The following is a 21,223-nucleotide window of genomic DNA, read 5'->3' on the forward strand; positions in this document are numbered from 1 at the left end:
GCAGGATGTTGATACACTAGTTTAGCAACTTATCAGGAGATGGTTACATGAGCTTTGCAGCAGGGTCTTTGAACAAAAGAGGCAACTGAGATGCAGAAGGAGAGAAGGGGAGAGGGTTCTCTTTTTTGTTACATTAAGCAAAAGAATTTTCATAGTGTCTAGCCAAGTATTATACATCTTACTTCAGCAGAAAGCTTTCGCAACTCCCGCTCCTCAAACGGAACTCCTTGTTTTATAATACAAAAGACAATGAACAAACATTTATTGTGTATTACAAAGATGGTTGTGTTACACTTAAATGGGGGTTGATTTTAAATAGACTTAATCTACTAGGAAAGAGGAAAGGAAGGCAGATGAGACAGAGAAAACCATCCTGATTCATCTATAGCAAAGTTTCCTGTCATTACAGAGTGGCTACACCAAGTATAGATGTTGCATCTTACGTTGGCTTCATTTTAAATGCAGGATGGCTGTGCCTGCCACACCACTTCAAATATGTGAGATTCACCTTGATGCAGCTGGAATATGTCTCTGGCTGCCTACTATTAATGAGCTGTGCTTTCAGCTGGATTCTTTGGAGCGGTAGTCTTGCTTCCAGGAGCTAGTGGAAATTATTTCTCTGACCCACGCTAAGTTTTGAAATCTTAAAAAAAGTTTCTAGTCTGTCTTGGAGAAAAAAAAAATAAATTAAAATTTCAAATTCTATGAATTAATAACTCAAGCCAAAAAAAAAAAAAAAAAGTATTTAGTCGGGACAGCTGAAATTCTTTTATCTCAACATATTTTGATAAATGACCATATATTTCTATATAGCAAGCCCAGGACTATACATGCAAATTCTTCATTAAAGCACCTTTTTTATTTATCTTTTTGGACATCACAAAAGTGCACTTTGATCAATAGAATAGAGTAATTCAGTTGGAAAGGACCTTCAAAAATCACCTAGTTCAACTGCCTGACCACTTCAGGGCAAGAGGAACAATTCTTTCAATTTTACTTCAGTTTTCTTTCAAATTCAAATTTCTTTCAATTTTTGTTCTTTCTAGAGGAACAATTTTCTTTCAAGAAATGAGGAAAATGGAAATTATTCTCAGGAAAGTTCTTTTATAACATTGTTCCACCTTATCAAATAGAAATTTGGCAATCTGAATGTCAAAGAGTTCACTTGAGATCAGTGCAAGTTGGAACTTTTAGGTGAAAAGGCTTCTAGTGCTATATGGTTCCAGCACTCACCAGAGAAAGGCTTCGGCAGAGAAATTAAGTTGCATGGTGTTAGAATGCAAAGATGAAGGATATATTGCCAACAGTGCTTCAAACGTGCAGATTTCCTGTGACTGCACTATAGTTTTTATGTGCTGCATATTATATTCCTTTTATATAACAGCCATTTGAACAAAAGATTAAACAGACTTGAGCAAATGATCAGTATTTTCCACTTCTTGTTTCTCTCTCTCTGTAAGAATGAGTATTCTGCTGACATTTGCTTTTAAAATATAAAGCTTCTAGTAAGTGCTTCATTTTTTCTGCAACTTTTGCATCATGTGGTAATTTACAAGAAACAATGTAGATATTAAGCCTTTATACTTTTACAATCACCTGCCTTGCTTTTTTCAGTTATTTCATTTTGTTGTACTGTGTGATTCAAATAGATCAGATTTTATTCTGAATTCTTTGAAAATCAACCCCAATGAGTCAAGATGTGAGACAATTAAAATTGTTAGATAAAAACTAGTAGCATCAGGTTGCATTTCATTGATATGTAACAGCAGTATCTTTGTTTTCTGTTTCATAGTTTTACCTTCATATTATCAATGGTTTAGCATAGTCCGCATTACAATGGTAACTTCAGATTTCATGGCTATTTCATGAATATTTGTATCAGGGATACCAGTATTATTAGGTAAGCATGCTAATTTAAACAAGAGCACTTTCTTACCTCAAATCTAGATGCTTGAACTTGGTTGGAGGATGCCATGTTTAGTTCATTTCATGAGTAGCTATCATGAACACGAAGTAGCATGTTCTAAAAACAAGCACTGCAAAACACTGGAGACAGCTGAATTTTGAAGCTGTCCAGGTAGGTAAGCTATTTCACTGTAAAATGGTTTATTCAAATATCACTTGTCTCCTACTGAAAATAGCAGTTGAACTTTTCATATCCTACTTTCTGTATTTTACATATGAACTTTTTTTTTTTATTTATTTCTGGAGTATTTATAGTGGCCTTCCCTTCAGAGGTGAAGTCAGGACTTGCATGCTTTTTTAAACTCAGTTAATTTTATATGTATATATATATATATATTTGTTATAGTCAAGTCACTTTAACAGTCAGTGCTGAATAAGGACTTAACATTTGACTTTGCACAGAAATTTTTACAATTTATAAACATATCTCTATATAAAGTTCTGAAATCATTCAACATGTGTTATAACTTGTTTTTTCTTCCCTAAGCTTTTGAAGGTTTTAAAGGCATTCAGAACAGGTACTGATTGGATCTAGAACTAGATCTGACTTTTCCTGAAGTGACATAAATGCTGATCTTGCAAGACACCAAAATATGTATTCAACTTCATAAATTCTCTTAATCTCAACAGAAACATATTCATGTTTTAGTTTTCCTTAATCTACAGCTTTCCTCTCTCATTTCAATCCTTCACTCTGTAAAAGAGTTGATACTATTGGTAGCACAAAAATGTTGAAGGATCTAAATAATATACGAGGATACAAAACATTATGTAAATAATTAATACCCTTCAGATTCTTATTCGCAATGCTATAATTAGTTCTGCAGAGGCTGAAAGTCTTCTAATGTAAGTATAAAAATCTTTGTGTATTTTGACTATGTGCTTTAATTGCATAAAACTAAATTCTTACCCTTCTTTTAAAATAAACGAAAAAGGGAAAAGCATTTTAATCATTCAAAACTGTAGCTGAAAGATAGAAAGTGCAATGTGTTCTTCAACAATATTACTATTGCAAAATCAAAATACCAAATGAAGAAAACTGTTTACTTCCAAGTCTAGTATCAGCAACAGAGCAAATCCATCATCTATTCTAACCATTTAATAATCAGAACTAGCAAATCCAACACAAATATTTCCCAAGGAAAAGGAGTGACTCAGAGGCATTACTCTTCCTCATTTACTATTCTTAGCCAAACAACAAAGCTTTTCAGGACTTTTCTGCCATTTGCTTTTCTGCTGTTCTTCATGACTTTGAAATCTTTTGTTTGTACTTTTTGCCATTGTGCTTTCTGATGCTGAGGGTTCCTGACTACAAAGTAGGGATGACCTGCAATGGACATGAGATTTGTGCCTGTATAAAGCCCTGATGAATTCAGTGTGACTCCCTGGAAGTGCAGCAGTAGACATCTTCAGGCAGAGTAGTAGGGATGGCCCTGAGACCGAAGTGAAGGTCTTAATTTTTAATTACTTTTTCATAAAGGTACAATCAGTGAATATGGAGATAATGGAATGAAGAGGATAAAAATGTTTGAACCTAACTTTAGAGACCTGCTCAACACACACTTCTGTACAGATGCATCTGTCTAAAAAACTAGCATTTCAACAAATTCATCCCTTTAAAATCATCAGTGGGTGTATCCTCCTCAAAACAATAAGATGTGGGTGAATTATTGAAAATATATCATGAGTCCTCTTTTAAAAACAAAGCAATCATCACATTTTTGATAAGATCAGACAAACTCGTATTATGGTGGGCTGCTTGTATTCCAGTTGATCCATGTGGCAACAATATACAGTGGAGATGGCTTGCAGGGGGAAACGCTTTGAATTACATAGACCTGTATCAGGTAATGTAGTGTAATGTAGTGACAAGTGCTGCTACTGCTATACTCTGGGACATGGAAGTGAAACTGAGACCCAGTCACATCTCTTTTCTTATTGTTGGTTGGAAAAGGCAGGCAGGCAGGCACATTTTCCACTGCTGAAATTCATCATTGTACTTGGCATGTTTTTTGTTAGATTAAAGTAGTGATCTGTCTGGAATTGTCCCTGCTCTAGGCAGCCAACATTGTGGCATACTTAGGGTGTAGATATAAACTACGTTCTGTAAGCTAACATAAACCAGCACAGATTCTGCTGTGAATGAGATTATGTACCATAACTTGACAATCAAACTTTTTTATTTGCAATGGATCTGTTTCATAGAGTTAAGTAGATAATTATTATTTTGCATTATTATTACTACTATTACTATTATTATTTTTATTATTGTTATTATTGTTGTTGTTATTATTATTCCACAAAGGCTTAATCCCTTGTGTTTTGGTTAAACTTCATGCTAAAACTTTAAGCAGTATAAATCCAGTTCCTGATTCCCAGTGATTTAGGTGTGATTTCCTAATTCCCTTGGGATATTTTTAATTTCCTAATGAAAGTATATAGAGATTTGGCATTTCTGCCTCCTACATTAAAGTTCAGCAAAATACCTTGCCTCAAAAACAGGACAGAAAGGAAACTGCAAAGGGCATGTACTTATGTGCTTCCCAAATAGGAATGGATATAAATCTTGTTCTTCAGGAACTTTTGTGATTCATTTTAAAGTCTTTAGAAGACAGAAGGAAAATAACAATTTTGTGCAGTTGTGTTTTTTTTTTTTTTTAGGACCCGAATCTCTCATTGTACTGTTAATTCCTACTGTTTTCCTTGCAAAACAAATATTTTATCAGTCTCATGATTATGTTATAATTTGTTTAGCTAAAGTAACTGAAGGATTATTAAAATGTGTTGGTGTAAATTATGTGGACTGGTAGCACATTTATATTATCTGTCATTACTGCTCGGATAAGCCATACAATTAGATTTATGGATATCAAGTAGTTAAACAACCATTAGAAATAAAATGGTAGAGCTTTCAAAATATTTAAATAATTTTTTAACCATATTCCCCTTGCTGGTGTTCTGGCAGTGGAAAAAAATGCAGATTAATTAAGGTTGGGTAATTTATAATAATGAATAAAAAGATGATTTTAAAGTAAAGTTGGTTATGCTCCCCCAAAAATCTTAAAACTGCATATTTACTCTAAAGGTTGGTGTTTGCTTGATTACTTGCTAAACTCTTAGGATTATTTCACAGTAACTAAACCAGAATAAAATACATTATTTCTAATATGAAACCGTGTCATGTAAAATTCTGCTTGTGTTTACTAAAACCCTCGTCTGGCCCACCTTGGGAACCCTAGGACTAGGGTGTAAAATACTTTCACCATGACTTTTCAAACAATAATGGTTGAAGAGTCCTTTCTTTACAGAACATACAGAAATAATGTTGGGATACTTTGTTCATTAGCCTGGTGGGAATTAGTTTTCTTTTTCTTGTCCTTTTTTTCTTTTGAGGCCTATTTTCTTGTTACTGCAAATTGGTCCCAATTACATATGGAGTGTCTGGTTGCTGTTCTGGTTTAATTGCATATGACAATATCAAATTTCAGTGCACCTATAGCCAAGATCATGTTAACTGGTATCATCCAGTCTTTAAATAACTTTACCTTACTTTATTTTCCCACTTCATATGACTACTAAAGATTTCTAAAGTAATTTTGATAATAAAATTTATTTGATAATAAAAACCTAGGACTGCTGTCTTTTTACTCTAATTTCCCGTACCTATATCCCTGTGTATTTAATGAGATGTTATTTGTCAAATACAAGCAATCAGATATCACCAGCTTGTGTATCTTGGCTTTTCAGGTGGGGAAATGGGAGAACAACTCACTGAGCCTGAAGTACTCTGTCTGGCCAAGGTACAGCTCTTTTGCAGACAGTGAACCGGATGATAACCATTTGAGTATTGTCACCTTGGAGGAGGCTCCCTTTGTCATTGTTGAGGATGTGGATCCTTTGATGGAAAGTTGCCAAAAAAACACCGTGCCATGTCGTAAATTTGTCAAAATTAAGTAAGTAAATACACAGTGTTCCTTTTTTGTTTGTTTGCTTTTGAGTGCAAAATGTTCATCTATTTTCTCATTAATGCTTTCCCTTATTTCTTTTGTTGTATATACATTTTTTCTCATACTTTGCTGTTCTTGATTCCTATCTTTGCTTTTTGTTCTGTATTTCTCTTCCTCTTTCTTTTTCTCTTTCCTGCACAGCATGCTTTTCTTTGCACATCTTCCCTTTCAATACATCAGAAGGTTCTGGTTATATACATATAAGTAACATTGAGTCAATGACAAGATAGTATGTATGTAGTAAATTCAAAATCAACTAGAAATGGCCCTTCTCAGTCACATGAAAGAAGATAGCATATTCTAAAACTAGATTGTTTTAATGAGTCCTCTTTGAATGGTTTCCTGCTATGTTGAAATGCACCTATTTTAATATATATTAATTAATTAATTAATTATATTATTTAATATATATTAATATATATATATATATATATATATATATATATAGAAAATAATGCATTTATGCTTAAATTTGGTACAAGATAAACTATTCCAGCACAAAATACTATGACATACCAGCTAGAGAAAAGTCCATTGCTTTGATTGCTCTGTAATTTTGGAGTAATCATTAGAAAACGGTGGAAGATTTGTCATTGTGGATTCATTAATGCTTCTTCACCCATTATATGCTTCACCCATTATATGCTTCAGTCTACGTGTTTCCAAAATGAGTATAACATTTTTAATTGAGCAGGTGTTAGAAGATGTAATTGACGTTTCTGAAGTTTTCCAGAAGTTGCTGAATACTTTCTGAAGTCCAGGACATTTTTATTGACATATCTGAACTTCTTAGTCAGGTTCTAAGCAACATTTTGTTTGTGACTTGAATTTCTTCAAAGTCTGTAAAATATTGCCTATTTAAAAAAAAATAAAAAAATTCTTGTCTAAGACCTACATGGGTGATCACAGTTTGGGACTCTGGTTTCTCTGTTGTCAGGATTTTTCTGACCTTCCAGAGTGGTCTTTGCACTCAAAGATAGCCTGAACGTCACCTTCTCAAACTGCAGGAAAAGATATAATAACACCCACTGCTTCCAGAGCTGTGTACTACCATGCCTTTACACAGCTTATGTGTTGGGCAGTTCAGTAATTATTAAATTATGTGTGGTACATAATATCTTAAGAGCAGAAGTAATAAATGTTTAATCTAAATCAAAGAAACATCAGTAAGTGGAGACTGTATGAATTGATGGAGAAGTGAAGTCCAGTAGGAGAGAAACTGAAGCAGAAAATGTTGTACAAGGTCTACCACCACCTTCTATTTATTTTGTCAAGCCACTGTAATATGATTAGTAAGAGCTATAAGCACCATATAAAGCATCCCATGGTTTTTTATTTCTCCATCATTCCAGAAAAAAAATGGTCACTTGGAAGTTTGAAAAATTGTTCTTTTACAATATGCTGACTCTTGCTGTTGTGGTGGTTCTGTTTTTCCCAGGAGAAATGTTTGTCTTGCTTCTCTTTTAACAGCAACTCAACTAATGAGGGAACTAATGTAAAGAAGTGCTGCAAAGGATTCTGCATTGATATCTTGAAGAAATTGTCTAAAACTGTCAAGTTCACGTATGACCTGTATTTGGTGACTAATGGGAAACATGGCAAAAAAGTCAATAATGTATGGAATGGAATGATTGGTGAAGTAAGTTCTGTTAGGTAAAAGAGCTCTTAAGTAAGAACCTAGCAATGTTTGTTTTAAATTCATTTGGAGAAATGAGGTGTTCTCTACTGAGTAATATTGGTGGTGTCTTCTCTTTGTGGATCAGGTGGTATATCATCGTGCAGTTATGGCTGTGGGGTCTCTCACTATTAATGAAGAGCGCTCTGAAGTGGTTGACTTTTCAGTGCCATTTGTTGAGACTGGGATTAGTGTCATGGTGTCACGGAGCAATGGCACAGTTTCACCATCTGCTTTTCTAGGTATGGTTCTTCAACCCCTCAAGATCATTTAATTGCAATTCTGTAGAGTGGGATAGCTTTCATTGTTAGTTAAGCTAAATAGTGTGTTGACATGTTTCTTAGTTTTTTGAATTACATGTTAGGAAGTTTGTATGGTGTCAGCAAACTGATTAATGTGATTTTTAACACATGAAGAGAGTGCTGTTGGTTTCAAATGCAGTAACTGGAAACCAAATGATAATGATTTGAATACAAAAAAGAATTCCCCAGCACCTTCATTTAGGAAAATTACTTCCTCAAGATCTGCTTACACATTAACCCGTGCTTTTTAGCCCATAATAAATTGTCTCATATTTTTCTAGCACTCACATTCACAAAATCATTGAACTCCCCCCTCGTAGAATAGCGTAGAAAAGAAGACTTTGCCGTGATTAGAATAGATCTGACACTAAATGGGCAACAGATCTGGCTTCCAAAGACCATATTACCGCACTGCAAAGCTTCTGAGTGTTTTCTTCAATTTTCTGTGTTGTGATGATGGAGTTGAGCAATGGGGATTCAGCATGGAAATGAAAGGCTCGATAGAAAAGAGGTGGGATACAAAGAAGTAAAGATCTCTGTCTTCTCTCCTTCCCTTGTTTGCTACTTGTTTCTATTGTTCGTTTCTCCTTTCATTATCTGCCTCTCCACTGTAGTGCCTATGTTTGACTTTTATATTTAGTGGTTTGCCTGAGTTTTTCAAAGGTATTTTGCAAATGAAAAATAGTGCTAGTGGAGATAAAATAATCTAATTGAAACTGAAGAAAAATCAGTATTTTACAGGTATCTTACAGAACAGTTTCACATCTTCAATATGGTGAGCAATTATGACATTTTAATCATTTTATTATTTTATATATTTATTATATATATATATATATTTATATCAGTATAGTTTCTTTTTAGATTAAGTGTAAATTCTTCACTCAATTCAAATCACCTTTAGCCATTGAGGAACTGATTGTTACTAGAGTATCAGATACAAGTGGGCAAATAATTGTTTTTTCTCATAGCCATTGTCATCATTTATACACAGAGCTTATTTCTCATACCTGTTCCATAAATGCACATTGCGGAGATGAAGCAATAGCTCATAAGTGTAACATAGTGAATAATCAAATAATTTACCTAACTTGTTAATACCTAAACAGATTTTGTTGGTGATTAATTTTGTTGTTTACTGAATAGAAGACTGTTTAATGAAATTATGAGAGGCTGCATTTTTAAATGAAAATACTCAGATAATGATTTTTTATTTCTATAAGTAATTGACTTGTACAGTTAATTTATTTTTTAAATTGTACTTTCTATGTGTTGAAGTTATCATTTGAATTATACGGTGTTTTCCTAAATATGTTCCAATTTTTGGCAATTTTTTTAATGGACTTTGCTTACTTCTTACCTGCTTCCAGCTATCATCAAAACAGACTGCTTTTGTGCTTTTTTCACAACATCATAGTTATATTTCTACAATTAATTTAATGCTTTTGGTTTAGTTGGATATGTACAGAATTTAAAAAGTAAAAATGATGCCTTCTTGTCAAGCTCTATAGAACAGATTTTTTTTTTTTTTGTAGAAATCTGATCTACTGCACTGATAAATTAAGTCTGTGATCTCAGATGTACTTTCTGTTTATTTAGACATAGATGAAACTGTCACATCACTGGAACTGCTTGTGTATTTCGATGTTGTGGGAGTAGTATTAAAGTGCTCTGCCATGCAAAATAGTATCAGATAGATAACTGAATTTATTCATAGACAGATTTAATTTTTTTAACTGAGTGTCAACTGAGTTGTCTTATGTAACTTTTATGTTTTCTTTTTTTTAATCTGTGAAAAACAATACTATTAAATAGCAATGAAGTTTACGAAATACTTGTTTTTATGATTTACTGCCATCACTGTATGCAAGTACAAAATTTGTCTGAACTAGATTTTCCATTCAATGATTGTGTCTAATGGATTTAAGTAACTGATGGGCTGACAGCCTCTCCCTCATTATCTGTTCCCAAAGGTGTCTCCTACCAAGAATTTTAGAATAAAAAATAAGAATTTTATCCATGATAAAACTTTTTCATGTATTACTACTGTTCATGTATACTAGATCCACGACGTTAGTTTTTAAAAAAATCAGTGGGGGCTTTATTCAACTTTTCTATATATTTAAGAGAAAGAGAGTTCATAGGTGAGGCTACTTGTCTTTTTTTTTTTTTTTTTTTTTTTTTTTTCTTCTGGTAAAATGGCAAATCTTTTTCATTGCTCTATTTTCTCCACTGCCAATAATTTGCAACGTACACTAACAAGTCATATGCTAGTATTTTTCCGTCATATCATTGTTCTACTTAAAAATTTTATAAAACCTGCTGCCTCCTGGGGAAAAATTCCTTCTGTCCTTTGAGAATAACAGTGCTGAATGCACAATTTGATCTGTAATATGACAGGAACATCAACTTTATTATTCAATTGATTTTGTACTTGTTCAATCTTGCTACTTATTATAAATGGCTTTTTATTTTGCTGTTGCTTCTGTTGCTTCTACTCCTCATTACCAGACTGCATAAATTATTAAGGACCATTCTGCATTAACTGTTGTTTATAGCTTGCTTTTTCACTTTAGCTTATTTTGCCCTTTGCCTAATTTAAATTTTGACAAATTACCATTGCTGCTTTTACCCTGATGCTTTTCATAAGAGTTTTATGAGGGTTGCTGACTGTCTTCTATGAGAATGCTGTCAATATTGTATGATAGTTTTATGTGAATTCCAATTAATTCCAATTAATATGTGATTACATAGAATATTTATCATTAAGTGGCATCTACTTGTCTGTTTCTGAATGGATTTATTTTTGTCTTTTAAACATTCTGTTATTTTGCTAACTTATTATTCTCTTCCAAAAAATGTCTTTAGTAATTGAAAGAATTTTATAAACTGTCTTTAAAAGATAACAACAAAACAAAACCAGAAACAAAACCAAAAAAACCCCTGTTCCTTAATCATCTCTTAAAATCAAAAAGAGAACTGTTTGGTTTGAAAATTCCCTGCTTTGTCTTGTCAGTTCACATTCAAACTCACAAGTGGGGCTATCTGGAGTTTGGTCTTTCATGGTTCCAAATTTATGAAGAAATTGTAGCAAACGAAACCAATCTCATAAGATTTTCACATCTAGGCCCGAATTATGATACTTTATTCCAGTTCTTGGTGAATACTTCATGCTAACGTGGGCAAGGTTCAGACTGGGCTATTGGGCTCAGCTCACTTTAGCTCTTGCTCAGAGTCATTTCCTACAATGATAGAAGAATTTTCATTTTTGATGAAGAGATTAGGATGGAGGAGTCTCTTGGGCTTTCAAAAAAGCAAAGCATGGGAGCAAATTCATTTATTGTCACTTTCAGTGCTTCTTGGTTCTGTTCTAATTTAAAATAGTTATTAAGATTTTTTTCTCACATTTCAGAGCACATTCACGCTACCAGTATTTACCAAAATTAGAGTATAATATGCCCCCAGATAAGCTGACCTAATAAAGATATATTACTTTGCCATACCAAACTTTTGTTGCATTTATCCTTATACAGCTACCACAGGAACACCTGAAATGACAGAGAATTTGTAATCGGTCAAAGCTGAAATTTAAGAACTTTGTGTTATCACATGGTATTTCCAATCCTTTCAAAAAATTGGTGCTTGTTCTGGTATTTGAAACTACTTTTAGTTTTCTGTTCCAACCTACTTCTTTAAGTTATGTTTTTTCTACCTTTCAAACTGACATTCAGTTTTCCATAAAAACCTTTTGATTTTAGAAATTTGCTCCCAGATGAGAGTGAAACTTGCAAAAGAATGTTTTTGCTATGAGTGGAAACAATGAATGCAAGCATTTGGCTTTTTTCCCTAATGCTTTCTGTTGGATAGAAAATCAGAGAGGTGTACTTCACTGAAACACCAAATGTTTTAAGCATATGCGTAATTGCTTTTTCTCTACAGAAACTGTCATAATGGTTGGAGTATTCTGTTGATAAAAGCATGCATCACAGGATTAATAGAAAAGGATTGTAAACTGCATGAGCCGCAAGTCAAACCAATTATTTGCCACTCGGTGTCGGTTAAGACTTTGTTAAAGAAGACAAGTACATAGACTTCATGTTTGAATTGCAACTCACATTTATGATTTCAGATGTATGGAGATTGTGGATACTAACAGCAGTTCTTTGTATATTGCTGCTTAGTTCTAGCAGTAATGCTAGCATTTTTGTTGGTAAAAGCTAATTTAAAGAAAGCCTCTGGGCTTGCCTAGCCTGAGACACTAGAATTCTTGTGATGTGACTGGTTTAATGAACTGTTTCTGTTTCTCTTGTCTGTTTTGCTGCAGAGCCTTTTAGTGCTTCCGTCTGGGTGATGATGTTTGTGATGCTTCTCATTGTGTCCGCCATGGCTGTCTTTATATTTGAGTATTTTAGCCCTGTAGGATATAACAGGAACTTAGCACAAGGGAAAGGTAAGCTTTGCAATTTACACAACCTTAGGGCTATAAAAACAAAGCAAAACAAACAAACAAACAAAATGTATTTACCATCCTTTACCCTGTATCTTTTAAAATAAATGTAACGTAGGAATAAAACAGTAAAAGCAGTTATGAAAGCATGCTTGCTCTTCATTTAAAATGTGATTTCTTGAGGCCTTATATACTCATGTCTATATTCTAATTCATTGCAATAAAGATGTAGAAGGATAAGTGATATTAAAGAGAGTTGTATTCAGGCAGCATTATGTTAGTATACTGTATCAGTTGTAGGGCGTCAGCTTTAAAAAAAAAGCATTGAAATACTCTTCAGTCTCCTGACTTATGAATTCACAGATAGTTCAGAGATAATGATCTCCAATGGTGAGGTTTGGTGGCTAATCTGGAAAAGCAGCTGTTACGTTGTATATAGTTTTATATAGTCCATATAAAAAGGTATGGTTCTCTTGTGGTGAACTCATCCTTGAAATGAGGCCAGTGGCAGAAGGGCATAATTTCTTACTTTGTAGCATTTGTGGCTGTAGAAACTTCTTTTTGAAAATATAGTGACACAACAAATTTAATACAGAACACGTCTTTCTCAGTGAAAGATACAGTTCTATACTATTAACACTCTGACCTGAGAATGATGATTTCATGTACCATGGTGCCCTCATCCTTCCCTTTCTTCACTTTCAGTTCAGAGTGTGGACAGTTTTTAATTTCTGAAACATACCTTGTTTTATAACGATGTCTCTCAGGTTGGTGAACATAGTCCTAGAGACTATAACAAGCTAATGTTTTCTTCTAGTTGGTGGTTGGTTTGTTCCCTGAACAAGGAGGGTTTTGTAATGTTCAGATATCCTAGAGACTATAACAAGCTAATGTTTTCTTCTAGTTGGTGGTTGGTTTGTTCCCTGAACAAGGAGGGTTTTGTAATGTTCAGATATTGTCAACATTTCAATAACTTGGTAAATTTGTAACCTATGTCCAAAATAAACACTGTATTAGGAAGAGGAAAGGAGAAGTTTGTACAGACACTGGGGATCTGCAGCCTGGGCTGTTCTTTTCTCTGTCACATTATGTGATTATGTAGTGGCTACAAATTTATATTATGGCACTGCAACATCATAACTTAGCAGTAGAGGCTTGCCACAAATCCAGTTGCTATTCATTTGAAGCTGGGGAAGCTTAAAAATAATGTGACTCCTTATGTAGATTATTGTATTTTCTGTGTATTTTTAGTAGGATGAAACTCAATGGTGGTAAAATCTTCAGTAGTTTTCTTGGTATATACTTTCATTCATATTACTGCTCAGAAAATACTTACTATTCATCAGCTCAATCTTAAATGGCCCTATAGGATAGCTTCATAAACCAAAAGCCAGCTCCATTATGATTATTTTACTGCGGTCTATCTTAGCAATGCAGTAAAAATAGAAAAAAGATAATCTAAGATGTGTTTGAGTCTATCAAGAAAATTTGCACTGTTACATGGAGCATTTCTACTGAAATGACAATATGCACTGAGTATACCAACTTTGGATTTTATTCCTTTAATAATTATTTTTAATAATGTAAACTAAAGTTAACAAGTAAATCTGAGTTTTAGTGTGCATACCCATAGGCAGGAATAGAGGTAATATTGGAGGAGTCTGCATAACAGCTTATTGTCTGAATTGTCCCTTAATTCAAAAATGAGTACTTTTGAAAAAGTTGGATGAGTCACGTTCAGGAGCAGCCTGTTTCTCCACTGAACACACAGGGAATCTAGATGATGTCTGCACTGTACTAACCTAAAGCTGGGTAAGAGGAATCTTCCCTTTATTCTCAGAGGACTCAACAAATATGGTCTTTTTAGTGGATAATATCTCTGCTAACCTGCTTCTGCTAGTCCATGGGCATGAAGTGAGGGCATTATGCTGACAACTTTGGGTGCCTTCGGATGAATTCAAAGCTGACTGAAAAAAATTACAGAACTGCACAGATTACCTGGGCCAGGTTTCTGCCTGTAATACCAGTGCATTTGTACCTGTGAGGTAGCCTGAGTCTAGCTATAAGTTATGTAACTGTACAGGTGGCTCTTTTTTGTTGATTTATTTTCTGAGTGCAGTGTTGCTTAAAAGTAGGTGAAATGTTTACCCATTTTGATACGCTTATCTGAGAGTACATAAAGTTCAAAAAATAAAGTGTTGAAGATAGGAGCTTATAAAAATACTTTGGGTGGGAAAAGTATTGGAATCAAATCATTAAGACTTATATCCACAGTTTTCCATTTTACATGTCAGCTGGTACAGAATACTGAAAGGGGACATAGCGTGGCACACACCTTACTGCAAGAGACATCAGTTTGGTCTCCTCCAAACCTATGTTTGCAGTCTCCATTTGAAAACTGCTGAGGTAAATACACGTAGAGAAGTGTTGAAATATTTTTTGCAACAAATATGGAAATAAATGTCATTACAGCAGAAAGTACCGACGCTAAATTCTGTGATTACATTGGGAGGACAATGAATATGTATAAAAATATTTTTCGTAATGTGTTGGTGAGTGCTTTGTTGTTATCGTGTAGTTATGTATTTGTGGTATCTTACCACAAATATACTTGCAACTAAAACAAATGCTCTTTGCAATTCCAGATCCCCATGGACCATCCTTCACCATTGGCAAGGCAGTGTGGTTACTCTGGGGCTTGGTATTCAACAACTCTGTGCCTGTGCAAAACCCCAAAGGGACGACCAGTAAAATCATGGTGTCAGTTTGGGCCTTCTTTGCTGTCATTTTCCTGGCTAGTTATACTGCCAACTTAGCTGCATTTATGATTCAAGAGGAATTTGTTGACCAAGTGACTGGACTGAGTGATAAAAAGGTAGCTCTTCTACCTTAAAAGACATCAGTGTCTGTTCTTCGTAATCTTTATACAAATTTGTACTCTGTACTAAAACCTCATTAACTAAAACTGCATTAATTGAAAAGTACATTAATTTTGTGAAAAAAATGGAAATAAGTTCTTGTTAGATTAAAAGTAATGCTTCATGAACATACAAAAGCTTGAAAAAACTGAAAAGTCAGCTTGAATGCATGGAATACATTTAAAAATATTTAAACATCTCTGTTTAAAATGTTAGTAGTTTATTAATTGGCAGAATATTCATTAAACCAGAAACTATCTAGTAATCATCTGATTACTATCAATACTAATTACTAAATACTAATTACTAATACAAATTACTAATCAATGCTCCTGAAAAAAAAATATGTCTTTTTGCTTTTCATGTAGTGTGGAAGGAAGTCATAGAGAGTTCAGATTTAGAGTGGTGCTAGCATAACTAGACAAATAGAAACAATAATAATCCATACGTGTTCCCTGTGGACACTCGAATATTTTCCTTGTATACCATATGAAGAATAAAGAGTAAAAATAAAGTTGAGATGTACATTACCTGGGATAAGGCACAGAATTTTGATTGTGGAAGTGGCTTTCCTCAATTCAAGAACTTTTTGTGAGAATTCTGTTTTGAGCAGTAGACTCTGATAGTTCACTTAAAGCTTGCTAAAGTTTCACAGAAATAGATAATAAATATGCTTATTTTTGCATATTGTTCTAGCTTGACTGAATTTTCATCTGCTGAAAGTATTCAAGGTCTTGGTACTTGTGAATTTTAATCAATTGTCCTATAAATCAGAAACCCAGCAATTATTTCTTGTTTCATTTGTGACCACTTTGTTGAAGTGGTATTGCAGAAAGTGGTTGAAGTCTGTTTGCAAAATTATTGTAGTGATGGATATACACAAAACACATAAAGGGCACGCTGTTCTCAAGTTTGTGCCCAGTTGTTTAAAAATAAAACTAAATCTCAACATCGAGAGATAATATTTCAATAGACTATAGCACAAGGGAGAACTTTACAGGGAATTTATTTCAAAGGACAGAAGACAAAGGAAATTGTTATTCAAAAGAGGGCAACAGCTCAGATAGACTTGTCTGTTTTCAGTGATCTGAAATATCAAAGTATGAATTTCAAGCATGGCTAGGGGAAAGATAGATATAAAGAAAAGAAAAATGGTAGTAGTTTTGTTTTCATTAGGTTGTGTTGTAGCAAAACCTTTGAAAGAATGTGAATACTATAATACCTCTATTTTAAAATATTACTTAATATGATACAGATAAAAGGTATTTTTCTAACGAGGATTAAAAAGATGGATTTGAAAAATCTGTTCAACTATTTGTGATTAAGTACAGAATGTTTTCCTGATAAGTCCTGATCAGGGCAGGCTTTGGCTTTCACCTGGAATAGTGCTGGTGTTCAGGTCTGCCAATTCATTTGCCACTCTCACCTGTGGGCTGGGTAAATTTCAGTATTTGTTCTGTAGCCATTGGCTAATATCTTCCTCATTTTTGTAATTTTCCTGTTCTGTCTACTAAACAGGATTTTATTTCTAAAAATAAAAAAGTAAAAAAGGACAAAATAAAAATAGAAAAATACTTGAATTGGAAAACAGCATCTGCTTATGTGCAGTCTTCTCATGATTTGTTTGATCTCTATCTTTTTTTTAATTTATTTTATTGTATGGTTCTTCAAATCCTGCCTGAATTATACAGGGATATATCAGGGGAGCTATACCTTTTGTGATTAAAATAGTTAAACAAGCCAGAAATCCAGAAAAGCAATAATCTATTTAAAATACTCTTTGTCATACACAGGTTTTGCCTCCTCTACAAAGCTGAGCTTTTTCAGATTTTCAAAATTTCACATAACTAGGGATAATTTATGGGTATATAATGATTCGTGTTAAATAATTTTACTCCTCTCAGCCATGTTGCTGCAATGCCGTTAGTAGTAGATCAGTTAGGAATCTGCAGTACTGTTGCTTGGTGAATAACTCTGTCCTTTGCTGCAAGCAAAGCTGTCATGGGCAAAAGCCAGTGTGAAGGGACAGAAGTGAATATGAGTTAAATTAATTGTAAAGAAGTAATATCTAGAAGTCCACAAAATTCTGGAACAATTGACAACTTTTTAAATAGGAACATAACTAGGGACCTATCAAAGCTATCTTTTTTGGTTAATTTTATTTTTTTTTAATGACTGAGCATAATTTTAACCCATAAACTTGAAGATTCCTTTATTATCTTTGTTAGTAGAATTGGCCTTCCAAAACTCATGCATGGCTGGTAAATCAGTTCATTGAACCCATTTCAGTTCCCTTGAACCCGTTTTCCTACTCCCACAACTGAAAAGTCATGCACTTTTGTCAGTGCTGCCCTGCGATAAAGCATTCCCAATTGGAGGTGCTGGCGGTTCTCAATCCAGCTCCATTCAAGACAGATAATAGAGAAGATAAACCAGGAAAATAAGCATCTCTGAGCAGTCATCCCTGACCCTCATCCTTCAAAACCTTCCCATACAGGGAATGTATTCCACCATCATCTAGTTCCGTCGTTTTGCTGAACACATGGTGACATGCTGCTTACCCTTCTCCTTGGCTTCAAGACTTCTCGATAGTTTCCTCATCCTTCATAATGTTGCTAATGAACTTCTGAATGCTGTGTCATCTGTGTGTCACCCAGAAACACATGGCACAGCGTGTACTGGAATTACTGGAAGTGGGTGTTCATAAATTCAAATGATTCAGAAGATGAGAAGAAAATTATATTTTGACATCCTCGTATATGTAAAAGATTTCTAAAAGCTTTGTCTTCATAAAAAGGTACAGAAAATGAGTCCAAAAGTATCAAGCAAAGCTGGCACTCATGGCACTTGTTACTTTTGAGACCTCGTCTGTTAAAAGAGAGACAAGATCACTATGAGAGAGTACAAAGCACTGGACTACTGTCTAGCAAGCCTTTGTTTTTGTCTGCTGTGGTTCTGCCACACAGTCACATTTTAATGTGTCCCATGTGTGTGTGCTCAAGGGGATTCTCTTTAGCCTTAATAAGAAGCCTTAATTATGCCATTTGCAGGTTCCTTAATTTTGCAAGATTCATAGTATTTTTTTTTATTTTTTTTTTTGTGGAATAAGATAGTATGAGCTCTCTAGTTACTTAGAGAGATGTTTGGTTTGTGTCATAACAGAGCAGAGTGAACTCAAAAGTCAGTATGGATTATGAGGTAGCTAGGGTGACCCTCTCACCCCAGTCCATCTCTCCACTTCAATATTAGACCTATGCAGTACTTTTTGAAACTTGTTGGACAAAGATATTGAACAATGATTATAATGATAATCTTGGAAATACTAAATACAGCAGCTATATTTTTCATGATCAGAAATCAGAATGTCAGTGCTTTCCATTTGGTAAAGGGAGAAAACAGAGTTCAATTTATTTATTTTTTCTCCGCTATCACCATCCATAACTTCCATAAAAATCTCTGTTAGCAGACAGAAAATGTTTACCATTTGCTATTATTGTAGTAATTTCTTCACAGTTCCTTAAAATACTTCAGAACAATAATGAACCGCTCTGAATACCAGCCTTTTCAGACAGGTGTGCAAATCAGCATACTAAATCAGTATTAAACATTAGTGAAAGATATTTTTCCTAGCTTTAATGAAATTGTCATTTTTCTTAATGCATGTAGATAAAACAAACTAAAATGGTAGGAGTGTTTTCTCAGCCCAAACATTCTGTTTGGGATTTCTAGATCATTAGGACTGTGTGCCACAGATCTAGCAGCAGGCATAGCAGGGGGAAACAGGAATGAATTGCTTAATCATCTGAATAATTGTAGATCTCCCCAATTACATTTCAAGTAGGGGGTTTGTGCATTATATTTAAGGATTTTATTACCAATTAAAACAAAAACAAAAATATTTCAGAAGAATTCTAGGAAGGAAATTGTTTCCTAACAGACATTAAATATTTTAATTTCCATCATGGGGTATCAGGGAAAATGACTGCATCTATAGATTCAATGCTTTTTTCTTTCTTTCATGCCTGTCCCATAGATGTGTGCTGAATCACAGAGCCTCCATACTTCTCTAGGACATGTCAGTTTACAGAAGACAAGTTTAAAATTGCTGATAAGAAATTTATATAACTTAGACGCGAATGCAACATTTTTAAAAACATTGTAAACTGTTTCTTTGTAATATTCAAGTAGAGTCTATGAGCAGGCAGTAGTAACAATCATTTGAAAACAAAAACAAAAACAAAAACAAGAACAAACTCCTCATGACTGCTAAAATTTGTTGGTTGAGTGCCTTGTGCCAAAAAAATCTAGTCAATGGATGGTGTTTGGAACCATTCAAGTCTCTGAATTTTCTGTACTTATTCCACGTACAATTTTTTTAATCAATTGAGTTACTTGTTATCCTTATGACCTTTAAATGAACCAGTACTTTCTATTAATCTCTGCTTTCCTGCAGAAATATTTTTGTGTTCTGTTGAATGTTCAGTTTGGGACAGATACCTCAGTTCCTCCAACCGTTCCCATGGGAGAAAACTGCCCCTAACAACTTTCACATCGATGAATGTTCTTGAAAAGTGAGACTACGCAAACCAAAACTCCATTTGTAAACCACCCTGATACTCCACCATGATCTTCCTCTTCAATCCCCTTGTCATACCCCAGAATTAGGATCTGAGGTTCCAGAATTCTCACCACAGTTGAATTTCCAAAACCACCAACTGCATGACCAGCATCATTTTTTTACAGATCTTGAAATTGGCAGTGATCTTTGATTTTTTTTTCTCTCCCGTTTTATTGGTTGGAAAACTTGAAACATATATTAGGAGTTACTGAAAGCCATCTCACTACTTCAGGAATTAATTATCTGACCATTTTATTAAAGTTAATAGCAAGTGACATCTATATCGGTGGAATCTCTGGACATTAGCTTAAGAGCAGGGTTAGCCTCAGTGCCACATCCTAAACACAAAAAACGAGACAGCAAACATAGACTAAGAACCATGACTGGTATACAGTGCAATTTTGGTGCATGGGTCAATTAATATGTGTAAGGTATTAGTAAAGTAATAATTTAAATGGTAAAGCTGTGAAAAGGGAAAATGAGAAAAGTACAACATCCGTTAGCTAGATGAACAGAGAAAAACAAAGTTCATTCCTTTATGCTTTGTCAAAATCTGCATAATTAAAATGGAGCACTTAATTGTAGTTCTGTAACATGAAAATATTGTTGTAGCCATAATTTCACAGTCAGGGTTTGATGGAATTGAAAACATTCCCACTTTTTGTGTAAGCCTATTTGTATTCTCTTTCCAAACTGGCACTGGATCCTCAGAATTCTTAATGCCCTGAGACTAAACTTTAAGAAGAGGACTAGTGCATACATAGCCCAAAGGAAGCAGCAGCTGTATAAATATTAGGTCTCTCTTGCAGCACGGGGTACATAAATTGCTCTTCTAACTTTGACAATAAAAATAGAGTTCATTTTACCATGTAATTCATGGGTGACTGCTTTTATCAATACTCAATTGCATTTCCTTATTAGCCAATAGTTCCTCTAAGTTGAACAGCATTCTAAAATTTATTTCTTAAAGAAACATTTTACCTTGATCTTAAAGTGTTTCATGGTACCTAATGAGAGATCTTGAAAAGCCACATATATAATTTTCAGGTCTGTTAGCAAGTGTTTGTGTGAGACTGTCTGAAACCTGAGTGTGCCCTGAGCTGTTGCTAATCCCTTTGAGATACTTCCTGGCTTGTTTGTCTGTGCTGATGCAATACTGATCGAGAGGGTGAAATTGTAGAATAAAATCTATATGCCCTCAGGCAATTGGTTTGTAGTTTTAAATTGTAGGAATAAACTGTGCTTAGGATTCTAGGTGCTCGAGCTCCAGAATCACTCTTCATATAAAGTG

At 34.2% G+C, this 21,223-nt stretch overlaps 1 protein-coding gene across 1 annotated transcript in view; it reads left to right on the plus strand.

Annotated features, from left to right (window-relative positions):
• GRIN2A (glutamate ionotropic receptor NMDA type subunit 2A) overlaps positions 1-21,223 on the plus strand; it is a gene marked incomplete at both ends in the record, with an annotated part of 191,867 nt that overhangs the window by 133,138 nt on the left and 37,506 nt on the right. Inside the window, 5 exons of the mRNA XM_082772697.1 lie at positions 5,713-5,918; positions 7,443-7,611; positions 7,736-7,889; positions 12,274-12,399; positions 15,042-15,271. Coding sequence (XP_082628823.1) covers positions 5,713-5,918; positions 7,443-7,611; positions 7,736-7,889; positions 12,274-12,399; positions 15,042-15,271 — 885 coding nt within the window. The remainder of the gene's footprint in view (positions 1-5,712; positions 5,919-7,442; positions 7,612-7,735; positions 7,890-12,273; positions 12,400-15,041; positions 15,272-21,223) is intronic.

The sequence above is a fragment of the Aythya marila genome (genome assembly GCF_965140915.1).
Source record: "Aythya marila genome assembly, chromosome: 15".
NCBI lineage: Eukaryota > Metazoa > Chordata > Aves > Anseriformes > Anatidae > Aythya > Aythya marila.